We start from the raw sequence: 12,126 nt of genomic DNA, 5'->3' as shown, positions 1-12,126 counted from the left end.
CCGATGCGTTCGGTACTGCGTCTTCTTGCTCCATGTGCTCGAGTTTGGGAACTTCCTTCTTGGTGTCTTCACCTCTAAAATCTGAAGGCAAGATTAAAGAGGTAGATGCACACTCTATCCGTATGATGAAATCTCCAACCCGGATCTGGAGGTTTTTCTCTTGGTTTTTTCCTCCTCCTTTCGCATCATTAGAGTTGACGCTGGATGATTCCTTTCGATCATTTCTCTTTTCTGCCTCCCTTTTCCTTAATCTTCTTTTCGCGTTTTTGGAGAGAGGCCTTGGGAACTTCTTGTGGCTATTCAATTGCCATTGATCGATGGGCGACGTGCTCGAAGGTGTCACAAAACGTGGTCGTTGTTGTTGCACATCTCTTCTCTTTGTATTTTATGATTGCCTTGAACTATCCTCCAACTTAGACGGTATCGTTTTTGGTACCCATATCTGCCGGGTCTTTAAGTCGCAACGTTGCTTTCCTCTGCCCCCCTACCCTAGCGAAGTGGCATTGATCATGTTGGCTACTGGGAATGGGTCATCGTCGATCAACATGCTTTCCTTCTTTTCCGGAAATTGGAGTATCCCGCGGTTAATCCTATCCTGCACGACATTTCTAAAACCAAAACAAGCTTGAGTATTATGGCTCCAGTTGTCGTGATACTTACAGTAATCTCGTCCGCGTATTTCCTCTTTAGATGGGATCACATGCCTAGGTGGTAACGTGATGAACTGCTCTTTTAGCAAATAATCGAAAATCTCTTCCGTCTTTGAGACATCAAAAGTATATTGGGTGGTTGGAACTCTTTTGACTACCTCAGGTGTTTTGGGATTTTTTAACAACACAGGACATGTTCGAGATCCGGTGTTTGTTAGGTCGGCGATGGCTACCTTATGTGTTTGTACCTCCCCTTGATAGCTTCCCACCGAGTTCTTCTTGCGTTGATGATCTTCCCTCATCAATTCCTCGTACTCTGAAACTTTGGCCACCAATTCATAGTAATCATGAAAATCGATTCCCTGAAATTTCTTCCGGTTTTCGAACTCTAGTCCACGTTGGGCAATCTTTACGAATTCGACCTTGGGGATGTTGATTCGGCATCGATGTCGCATCTTTTTGAATCGGTTGATAAAATTTTCAACTGGTTCCCCATGCCGTTGCGTCATTCGGGACAGTTCCGCCACACAAACCTCGGGCTCCGTTCGATAGAATTGGTTATGGAAAAGCCTTTCCATTTGCTCCCATACATGAATGGATCCTCATGGCAAAGTGGCATACCAAGAGAACGCTGGTCCCGTTAGTGATCCTGGGAATAGTCGCAAGCACAACATGTCGAAGTTCGTGTCCATGCTCAAACCACTGCACTGAAAGGTGAAGCATGCCACATGCTCTACGGTGGATTGCCCTTCTTCTCCTGAAAATAAAGTGAAATCAGGGACTCTAAAATTGTGAGGTAAGGGATATAGTTGGTCGTACTGCCGTGGATACGGTTTTTGGAATTCGGGTCGGTACACCTCCCTCACGGCTGGCCCATAAATCTCTTGGACGATGTTCTTTATGCGTTGGGCCCCTCCTACGTTGTTGGTGGGTTCCACGCGTGTGTGCGTCGTCCGTTGTGGGTGAAGGCTGCTTCCTCTCCCATTGCCCCCCGAATTACGAGTATAGCTCTCCTCGTAATGTTCGGCATGGTTACTAGGCCCAGTATGAGACCTAAACTGTTGTTGAGGTGGTGGGACTTGAACGGGTTCTGGGCTGATCCTATCGCCGTGCTCATTGAACCTGAGGTTTTCTTCCCGGATTGGTGGAGGGGTATACCTTTCACTGGCACCCGAGATCGGCGTTCCTTTTCCATTGCTTGCCGGTCCTTGGGATCTTGACTTTTGTGAGAAAAGCTCGGCACATTTTTCTGGGATTTTGCCGATTTCTCCGGTTAAATCGACAATCATCTCCTCAAGGGCCGGAACCTTATTGGAATCGTTTATCACCTCGCTGTTAGCTTTGAACATGGCCTCGTTGCTAGCTTGCATTGCGCTGTATATAGCCTCATGATTCTCTCTCATGGATTGTGAAAACCATGTAGAAATTGGTTGATTTGCTTCTCCATATTTGCTATAAATGGTGCCAAGTCGAATATGGGCGGGCCTTGAGGCGGTTGTTGGTTTGTATCGCGACTATGGCTCACAGTCTCGGCCGCAAAGCCTTCGGGCATTCCGGGCTCATTGTTACGATCTTGGTTTTGATTTTGACTCTCTTCAGAGTCCGATGGAATTAGATCTTTCCCGGTGTTCTTCCTAGGAGGCATCCTCCGTGAGTACTTATAGATAAAAATGATGAAATCGAGTTAGTAATCTAGTGTTGAGAAAGAAAGAACAAGAAAATAAATAAACACTTATTGATGGAATACAAGCAAAGCATGAAAAACAAGTAGTTTAAAAACTGAATGAAAAAATACATACGTGGTATGAAAAGAAACGGGCTTTTAAAATTTTTGGTAGCAAAAAAAAAAATAAATGTCCCACTGGGCGTGCCAAAAATTGTTAGCAATTGCTAATAAATTTTGGTAAGGTAAAGTGGGGCGAGAAAAATACGATACGAGGTCTGAAAAATAATAAATTGTGTAAACAAAAAGTTTTAGGTCCTATATGCAATTTTTGGTAGCCTAAAAAAACAAAAAGGTCCCACTGAGCGTGCCAAAAATTGTTAGCGATATTTTCGAAATATGCTAATTTCAACCTTGTCACGTGTGGTTAGGGTGCGGGCGTGCCAGAGAAATTATTTCTCAATTATGAAAAACGGTTACGTTTGTGAAATTGTGCGCCAAAAACATGAATTCTAATCGAAGCGATTGGCGAGGGACGCAAGGATTGAAAAAGTCCCTCTTGGGTCTCTCGCGCCGTTATAGAAACTTTGCGAGATATATTATTTTTACTTAAGCTAATATGGATAAATTAAAGATGGAAAGATAAAGGAAATTAAAGTGCGAAATTGACACGAGATTTTGGGAAAATCGGTATTTATTGATGAATCAAGGTTTGAATACACATGTTCAAAAAGCATAAAAATGAAATGAATTACAATTGAGAAATCTCTATATTAAACATATAGGTAATCAATTGAATTAGAATAAACAAATCAATACAAAGAATTGAAATGCGATAAAACAAATTGAAATTCAACAACAAACTCGAAGCCACAATAGCTATCTCGGATTGACGTTGAATTTTGGTGTTGGTGCGAGGTTCTTGGAGAGCTGCAGCCGGTCGGGCCCGTACGGTATGTGCTCTTTGCAATGATTAAACATATGGTAGGCAAATGGGACAGATTTAACTTTCAACTTCGGGAGGCTCGTTTGGACGCTTAAGAACACGGAATTGGGCGAGTAAATAGGCTAAATTTAACTTTAGGAGGTCAGGAACAAACTTCTATAAGGTATCGAAGGCTAAAACGGATGCTAATTAGACGAAATTGGGAGTTGAAAATAACTAGACGAATCTGGAAAATTCTGGAAACTGAGTATCTAAAAGAATTTGGGCTGGAAAGATCGGCTTGTAAATAGAGTTTCTGAACACGGGATTGGGAAAATAAATATACTAGATCGAACTTCAGGACGTCAGGAACAACTTTGTTGAAGGGATTGAAAGCAAAAAATGACTTTAAATGGACGAAATCGGGCTTTGAAAATAAATGAACGAATCTGGAAAATTAATTTGGAAACAGAGTTCTAGCTAAGAATTGAACAAATTAAGAGCTTGGGAATGCTAATTTGAATTGAAAAACTTGGAAAGAGGCTATTGGAACCGAATTAAGGCTAAAGGGGAGCTAAAGAAGGAATTAAAGCTAAGAACTTGAAGAACGAAAAGAAGAACTTAAAGAACTTGAAGAACTAAGAACAAAAGGAGCTAGAGACTAAGCATTGGAGCTTTGAGAGGGGGTTTTGTGTGTTGAATGAGTGATTTTTTATGAAGGGAAGGGGGTCTATTTATAGTTTTTTAGAGTGGCATTCTCGTAATTGTTCAGTGGTATTTTGGTAATTGTTCATCAACTACCCCTTGAAATTCTCTCCCACTAACTTGCCACCTCATCAACTGCCTCAACTTCCTTTAACTGCCATTAACTGCTTGCCGAAAGAGAGAGCATGCCCCGCGTATGTCTGGCTACGCCCTGCGTAGTGCGGCTCCTGAACTTGGTGCGTCTTGTCGATGACGTTCACGCGTAAGAAGCCACGCCCTCTGCGTATGGAAATGTACGCCTCGCGTGTTTGTGCTCCTGATCCTGGAGCGCCTTATTGCTAAGGCTTACGCGTGACGTCTCTGATGTTAAGTTCCGCGTAAGAAGCCACGCCCCGCGTATGATAATGCACGCCCCGCGTGTTTGTGCTCCTGATCCTGAAACGCCTTGTTGGTGCGTTTTACGCGTAGTGTATAGGAAGGTACGTCCCGCGTAGTAGAGTCTCTGAAGCGGAACGTCTTTGGATGGCTGGTATACGCCCCGCGTATGAGGATGCACGCCCCGCGTGTTCGAGGTGAGTTACGAATATATTTTCATTTTTTATTTTATCATTTATTATTTTCTAGGCAAAGTATAAACTATATCCTAAAATCGACACCCAAGTATCGTAATAAACTTTATTTATTTTTGGGCCAACAGAAATAATACTCAAACATGTAAACACAATTTTCTTGATTCTTAATAAAAAAAATGGTTAAGCGAACATTCAAAGAACCACAAATTATCATTAGCAAGCATATGAACTGAAATAATGGATTTGGTATGTTTCAGAACAAGTAATACATCCTTCATTTTAAAATTTGCAATCTTAGAATTACTAGAATGGGTTATAGAAAAACTTGACCATTTTCAAACTCAATTTTATCAGTTCCATCACATAGTTACATATGAGTCAACTATCCACTATTAGCTCTTATGTGATATTTTTATTATCAATTTTTCACATCATTTGGTTTCCGTTCCTAAAGTTTCATTAACAGATGGAAGACTCGGAGTTTAATATAAGAATTCGTATGCATGATTATGGTTGTCAGAAATTAATATAAGATATATGATTGAGCCTTAACTATAAACTCGAGCTTTTAGCTAAAATGGTTTCATGATAAGCTTTTAGTTAAGGCCCAATCATATATCTTATATTAATCTCTGAACTTTCAAAGTGTTCCGATAGCCCCCAGAACTTGCATAAAATATTCAGTTAGTCCCCTGAACTTGCATAAAATGTAATCAATTGATCAGTCGGTTGTAAAAAAGTAAGTTAAATGTGAAAGATGCATTCCGCGTGTAATGTTATTACATAATTAAAAAATAGAGTAAAAATAAAGTTATTACTTGCTCAACTATAAACTTTGTATTCTCTAATAATACAACCGCAATGCCCCGATCTTGATTGTTTTACTTTTTTTTTAAGACGCGTGCAATATATTTTCCGTATTTAACTTACTTTTTTGCAACCGAGTAATCAATTGATTACATTTTGCGCAAGTTCAAGGGGCTAACTAAATATTTTATACAAGTTCAGAGAGCTATCAGGATACTTTGAAAGTTCAGAGGGCCAATCAAGCTTTTTGGACAAATTCAGAGGACAAATGATGTATTTTTTTACGTAACAGATAATTTTGTCAAAATCTAATAAATAGATAAATAAACTACTGGTTTTTTTATATATATATATACATATGTTATCTGATTTCTCATACACCTTTTAGATGGATATTCACCGATTAAAGTTTTTTATATATACTAATACTCGAACTCGAAATACTCAAACTAATTGAATTGGTATAATTAAATATACATTTTAATAAAACATTCTAAAGTAGGAACAAAGAAAAGTTATATTCTAATAAATAAAGAGAATAATGATGCTTAATTATAGGGAAGTAACTGACCTGGTTTCAGGTTTTTAAATTTACACCATGTATGTACGTTACTAAAAAAAAAGGTTGTGCATGAGTTGTCAATATAGAAGAAGCGATTTCGTGTTCCATTCCTATTAAATACTCCGTAGAATCGAGTATAAACCTTTAAACATAACTAAATTTTACACAATATTATCTCAATTAAATACAAATGGTTTGTATTAAAATATATAAATACAAATTTTTACTTCTTTTTTAAGTAAAATAAAAAAATATACGTGCTTTCACTTTTTTTTTTTTTTTTTATCAAACTGGCATCTGTATGTATATATATATATATATATTTTTTTTTTTAAACGGGGATTGAAGTTTTCGTCTGCGATTAGGAGAAGACTGCAATTTTTTGTTTTACTAAAAACAAGGATCTCAAAATTAAAATAAACGTTGACAGCCTTAAAATTGAAAAATTCAATGATGATATTCTAAGCAACTTTAATTCTTTATATTTTTAATTTTGAGATCATTCAGGTGTTGTTTGGTGATGAGAGAGAAAGTGAATGTGTTAGAGCGAGAAAGCTCCGAAAATTATGATTTTAGAAAATACAAAATTTGGTTCTATAGTAAATGTAGTACTAAACAACTTTAATTCTTGGAATTTCTCATTTTGATGTCGTTAACGGTCATTTTTATAGTATCAAACTAAACGATCCTCGCTTTTGGCAAAACAAAAACGTCAGTTCCTTTTTGGATTTTTTTTACATATACCAGTTTGACAAAAAGTGAAAGCACGAGATTTTTTTAGATTTTACCCTTTTTCATTTTGATAAGGATCAAATTTGATTTTAACATTTTCGGGTGAGTGCAGATTTGATCCTAATATATAAATTGTGTAAATTTATTTTTAATATTTTTAAATAAGATTAATTTTACCCCTATCTAATAGAAAATCGAAAAGAACTCATTTGTTAAAAGAGAAAGTATTCGTTGAACACTATTTACATTTGATGGCTTAACCGTTTAACATGTTGAGTTGATGAAGACTATTTAGATTTGATGGCTTAACCGCTTACTCCTCATTCTATATGATTCGAACCTATAACATTTCGGTCATAAATAAACTCTTAACTATTAGATAGGAGCTCACCACATAAACAACATATTAACTTGATCAGGCAATTTTTTCAAAATCAGTTACAAATTATCATAACTAATCATAAGCTTACGTGTTCAATGGTGGGTGTGTAAATTTTTTTAAGTACTAATGTAAAAATTTTTAAAATTAAGCTATATTGTGTTTAAGATTCTTAACATATATAAAAAAAGTTGTGTCTAACAGAAAAAATCGGATTTAGTGAGGGCGTAATAGGTAAAAAAAAAAATTAGAAATTTGGATTTAAGAAGAGTCTAACAGGCAAAAAAAAATTAGAAATTTGGAATTAAGAATGGCCTAACAGACAAAAAAAAAAATAGAATTTTGAATTTAGAGTTGACATAACAGGACCTGAGCCAATTTTGGATGCTAATTCAGCACCTCATCAAAATTTCTTGAGGACAAGGGGCTTGGAGCTATCACAACCTCAAATTTTGTAGAGACAGAAAACCACCCCTGGTTATGGTGGTTCCGGTGGCCAAATGGGCTGGAATCCCTCCCTGTATCTGCCCCTGTCCGCGTTGAAGATAATATTTAATTTTTATAAAACTTTAAATAAAATTAGTTGGCTTAATATACGTAGCTTCGTAATATTTCTTAAAATGATATATTGGTCTCTAAACTTATTTAAAATCTACATATTAAAAAAAAAAATTCCCCAAAATTTCTCGTTACTTCGCCATGTCGATTTTAATGGAGTAATAAGTATAACTAATTTTTTTTACCAGTACAATGGCTAAACGTGTATTAAGCCAAATTAGTTTCTAAGTATAACATAAAATAAGAGTTAATTTAATTTGAGCCAATTACTTGGAATTTTAAAGCAAAAAACAGAGCCTTCAAGTGTTTTAATTAAACAAACCTATTGTTTTCAATCTGATTCCAACATATTTATCAAATTTTCTTCAAATCCATATGTTCTTCGCATTATTAGTATCATTTCAAAGATCCTAAGGAATCACAAAATTAATTGTTAAAAGCATCTAATATTAGAAACTAGCATTATAAAAAAATTATTACAAACTAATTTTGTCCTTTTTTAGGACAGAAAAAGGAAATGGTTTATTATTATTTGTTTGTTTTTACAAATGAAAAAGAAAATGTTGAAAGAAAAGAAATAAGAAACAACCGAAAAACAAAAAAGGCAAAAGTCTTTGAACTTTATCTGTTTTAAGGATCAAGCCACTGATCAATTATTTTTTCACATTGAGCACTTGATCATTGATTCTGTTATGGATTCGGCCCTTATTTAACTTTTCCGTTAAGTTTGAGCGGCACATGTAGTCACACCGATTCGCCTTATTGATGTGGACTAATAATAAAAATAAGAGTTTATTTATTAGGATAGATAGAGAGTAAAAAGTAACAAAAAAAAAAAAATTCAGAAATTAATTTCTAGTAGGTTTTTTCAAACTCGACGGAAAAGTTAAATAAGGTCCAAATCCATAACAAAATCAATAATCAAGTGCTCAACATGGAAAAATAATTGATTAGAGGCTTGATCTTTAAAACAGATAAAGTTTAGGAGCAATTATGCTTTTTGCCCCAAAAAAAAAACTCTACATCAACTTAACCAATTTTGTTGATGTTATTGAACTTTTAACTCTTCTTTCTATTACATGACATTCTAGTGTTCTATATGTCAAGTTGAGTAGCAATCAGTTCATCAGTTCACTTCAACATCTAATAATTTATTATTATTATTTATTATAATTATTATTATTATTCATATATATATATAGGGTGAGCCTTGGCACAACGATAAACGTTGTTGTTGTGTAACTAAGAGGTCACGAGTTCGAGTCTTAGAAGTGGCCTCTTGCCAAAAAGATTGGCAAGGGAAGGCTTGCCCCTAATACATACTTGATAAACAAGTAGAAGAGATAAGAATGTATAAAATATTTATCTCTAACACATGCAACCATATTGAGCATTACTAGACTAGGATAAGCAGAGAAATTAAATAGATTAAGTAGTACGTATTAATCGTTGAACATGTTGTTTGGACACTTATAATCAGAAGTCTAAAAATTGTTTGTGTTAGGTATTTAATTAACTATTTTATTAAGTCGCAAGCTCACCTCTTTATCACTACCACATTTCCGAAATAAGAGTTTAACAACACTCGTTTTAGATCAACGAGTATAAGAATTCGCCATTGTCTTAAATTTGTTTTTATTATTAGACTAGTTTATCTTAAGTTATGAGAATTTAGGTGCTTAGTTTTAAACAATTAGAATTTGGGTTGAATTGGATTTATTTCATGGAAGTTATAATGAGTTTAATCCTATTTATTTAGATGATTCATTAAATGACATTTATTATTGTCTATTTATTTAAAAGTATGAAAAGGGGTGTTACAATTCACTTGAAACCTTTCTTTTCTTTCTTTTCTTTTGTTGTTTATGCCAATAAGCTTTCGTTGACTAAGAAGACAAAGCCACCAAATTCCAAATATTTCATACCATATTTAAAGCACGGTCCATATATTTACGTCATCTTTTTGACAACTGTATATATATATATATATATATAACTACATTGCAATATCATCATCATCATCCTCCTCTAACATTTAGTCTTCTTCCTCAACTTAGAATATTTTCTTTCAATTCTTTCATCTATGGCTTCCAAAGCTATTGAAATCCTATACAAAGAAGCAATAAAACCATGTTCTCCAACTCCTGATAGCCTCAAAATTCTCAAGCTGTCTCTTCTAGATCAATTCACTCCAATCACTTACACACCTTTACTTCTCTTTTATTCTGATAAACATGGTGATATAGATTGTGACATAGATCGCCATAAAAAATCCGAGAAGCTTAAAGCATCTCTTTCAGAAACCCTAACTCAATTTTACCCTCTTGCAGGCAGGCTGAGAGATAATTCCTCTATAGATTGCAATGATGAAGGAGCAGAATATATTGAAGCTCGGATCGAATGTTCTCTCTCAGAAATTCTGAACAAACCTGAACCGGAATTGTTAAAGCAATTCCTGCCGGAAGCTGTAGAGTCTCCTCAGGCAGCCACAGGAAACCTATTGCTTGTCCAAGCTACTTTCTTTGATTGTGGCGGATTCGCAATCGGAATATGCGTATCCCATAAAATCTCGGACGCAGCAACATTGACAACGTTCGTCAATTGCTGGTCCGCTACAGCTACTACAGCAACAGCAACAGCTATCAGCAATCTAGTTTTCATGGCGGACTCTATGTATCCGCCGATAGACATACCATTAGCGACGGATTCCATAGAGTTGCAGCAGCAGAAGAAATGCGTCACGAAAAGGTTTGTGTTTGATGGCCTGAAAATTGCTGCTCTGAGAGAAAAATCTGCTAGTGAAACAGTGCAAAAGCCAACAAGGGTAGAAGCTGTTTCAGGGCTAATTTGGAAAGGTATACTTACTGCTTTAAGACACCCAAATCTGAACATTTTCAAGCCATCTATTTGGTGTATTTCAGTGAATTTAAGGTCCAGGATGATCCCTCCAATACCTGAAAACTATTCAGGAAATTTCGTGGGGTGTATTTGTCCGGAATTCGGAGAATCTGAGACCGGAATAGAATTGAAAGGTCTAGTGGGAAGAATTAGGAAAGAAATGGATGAATTTGGGGAAAATTATGTGAAGAAAATTCAAGGAGAAGAAGGGTTATTAGGGGTTTGTATGTTTGCTAAGAAATTTGGAGAACTTGCAATGAACAATGAAATAGACTTCTTTATATGCACAAGTTGGTGTAAATTTAATTTATATGATGGAGATTTTGGATTTGGAAAACCTGTTTGGGTGAGTCAAGCAAGTATAAATATAGGAAATGTTGCAGTTTTAATGGATACAAGAGATGGAGATGGGATTGAAGCATGGTTGACTTTGAGTGAAGAAGAAATGTCATTGTTTGAATCTGATGAAGAATTGCTTCAATTTGCTGAGGTCAACCCTAGTGTAACATTTACTTAAAAATTTAATTCTTTACTTGTTTCATTTAAGGGTTTTGTTTCTATATGTAATGTCATTTAACACTCTAATCAATTATTATTAATTAAAGTGTTAAATGACATCAATTTGTTGGGTTTAATAGAGTTTATTGAATATATTTTAAATGTTTTTATTATTTTTTGGAACGTTAAATTTATCTTAACGCGTGAAATGGAAAATTTTATCTTTAACATTTTTAAACAAGGACAAAATTATTAAACAGAATGGTTTACCATTATTTAACTCGTTATTATGTGTAGAATGTTTATTATAATACTAATACAGTTACGAATAATTTGATACAATGTCTTTAAACCTCAATATGCCTTTAACCCTCTCAATAGGAACATTAGGGTGAAATTGTTTATTTTGAAAATAGTATATTCTAGATAATTTGTTTTTATAAAGACAAGTTTATTAAACAATATTATATAACAGATAATTAATATTTAATAATTAATAATTACTTGCTTAATCTATCTATTTTATATTATCCAATCTAAAGCAAAGAAAAAGTAAGGAGACTTATGTTAAAAGGAAATTGAAGAAATTTTACAATATTCTAAGAGTACCCGATCAATAAAAATCGTTTTATCTATCACTATATAGAAGATAATTGGTGTAATGAAAAAAAAGTATATATATATGGCATGAATTGATTGGTATAAAGTATTACTTCGGAAATATTCTAAAATTTTTCAGAAAATTGACTTAGGTGTCAATTTGTTAAATAGATGAAGAATAAATAAACGAGTATGAGTTAGATATAGTTTTTACTCATTTTCCTTTCTTTTGTATTAATTATTAATTAATTATAATTAAAGAAAAATGGATTCGAAATAGTATTTATTATGACAAAACAAAAAAGAAAAAAAAAGAAAAAAAAGTGTTTGTTCTCCCGTATCTCAACTAGGGCCGATCCTGACATTTTAGGGTTCCAAGCGAAATAAGAGATAATGAGCTTTTAATAAAAAAAAATTGTACTTAAAAGTCTAAAAATAGAAATTTGAACCTATTTTGGATCTAAAATATAATATTATTTGGTCAATTTTTAAACCTAATGGGTATTATAACTAAAAAAATTAGTATATATATTCAATAAAATCAAAACTTTTGGGCTCCTTTTAGCCTTAGGCCCTG

At 34.4% G+C, this 12,126-nt stretch overlaps 1 protein-coding gene across 1 annotated transcript; it reads left to right on the top strand.

The window, feature by feature from the left end:
- Nucleotides 1–9,495: 9,495 nt before the first annotated feature.
- On the top strand, nt 9,496–11,073 carry LOC136230563 (stemmadenine O-acetyltransferase-like). The gene has a single exon (XM_066019668.1). The coding sequence runs from the start codon at nt 9,637–9,639 to the stop codon at nt 10,966–10,968; it is 1,332 nt and encodes a 443-aa protein (XP_065875740.1). The 5' UTR covers nt 9,496–9,636; the 3' UTR covers nt 10,969–11,073.
- Nucleotides 11,074–12,126: the final 1,053 nt, after the last annotated feature.

Source organism: Euphorbia lathyris, chromosome 5 (genome assembly GCF_963576675.1).
Source record: "Euphorbia lathyris chromosome 5, ddEupLath1.1, whole genome shotgun sequence".
Classification (NCBI taxonomy): Eukaryota; Viridiplantae; Streptophyta; class Magnoliopsida; order Malpighiales; family Euphorbiaceae; genus Euphorbia; species Euphorbia lathyris.
Note: the sequence above shows the minus strand (reverse complement) of the source record. Positions and strands in the feature narration are given on the sequence as shown.

Bases quoted from the DNA above. Each gene is read 5' to 3' on its own strand.
- LOC136230563 (XM_066019668.1), top strand. From the start codon at position 9,637: ATGGCTTCCAAAGCTATTGAAATCCTATACAAAGAAGCAATAAAACCA.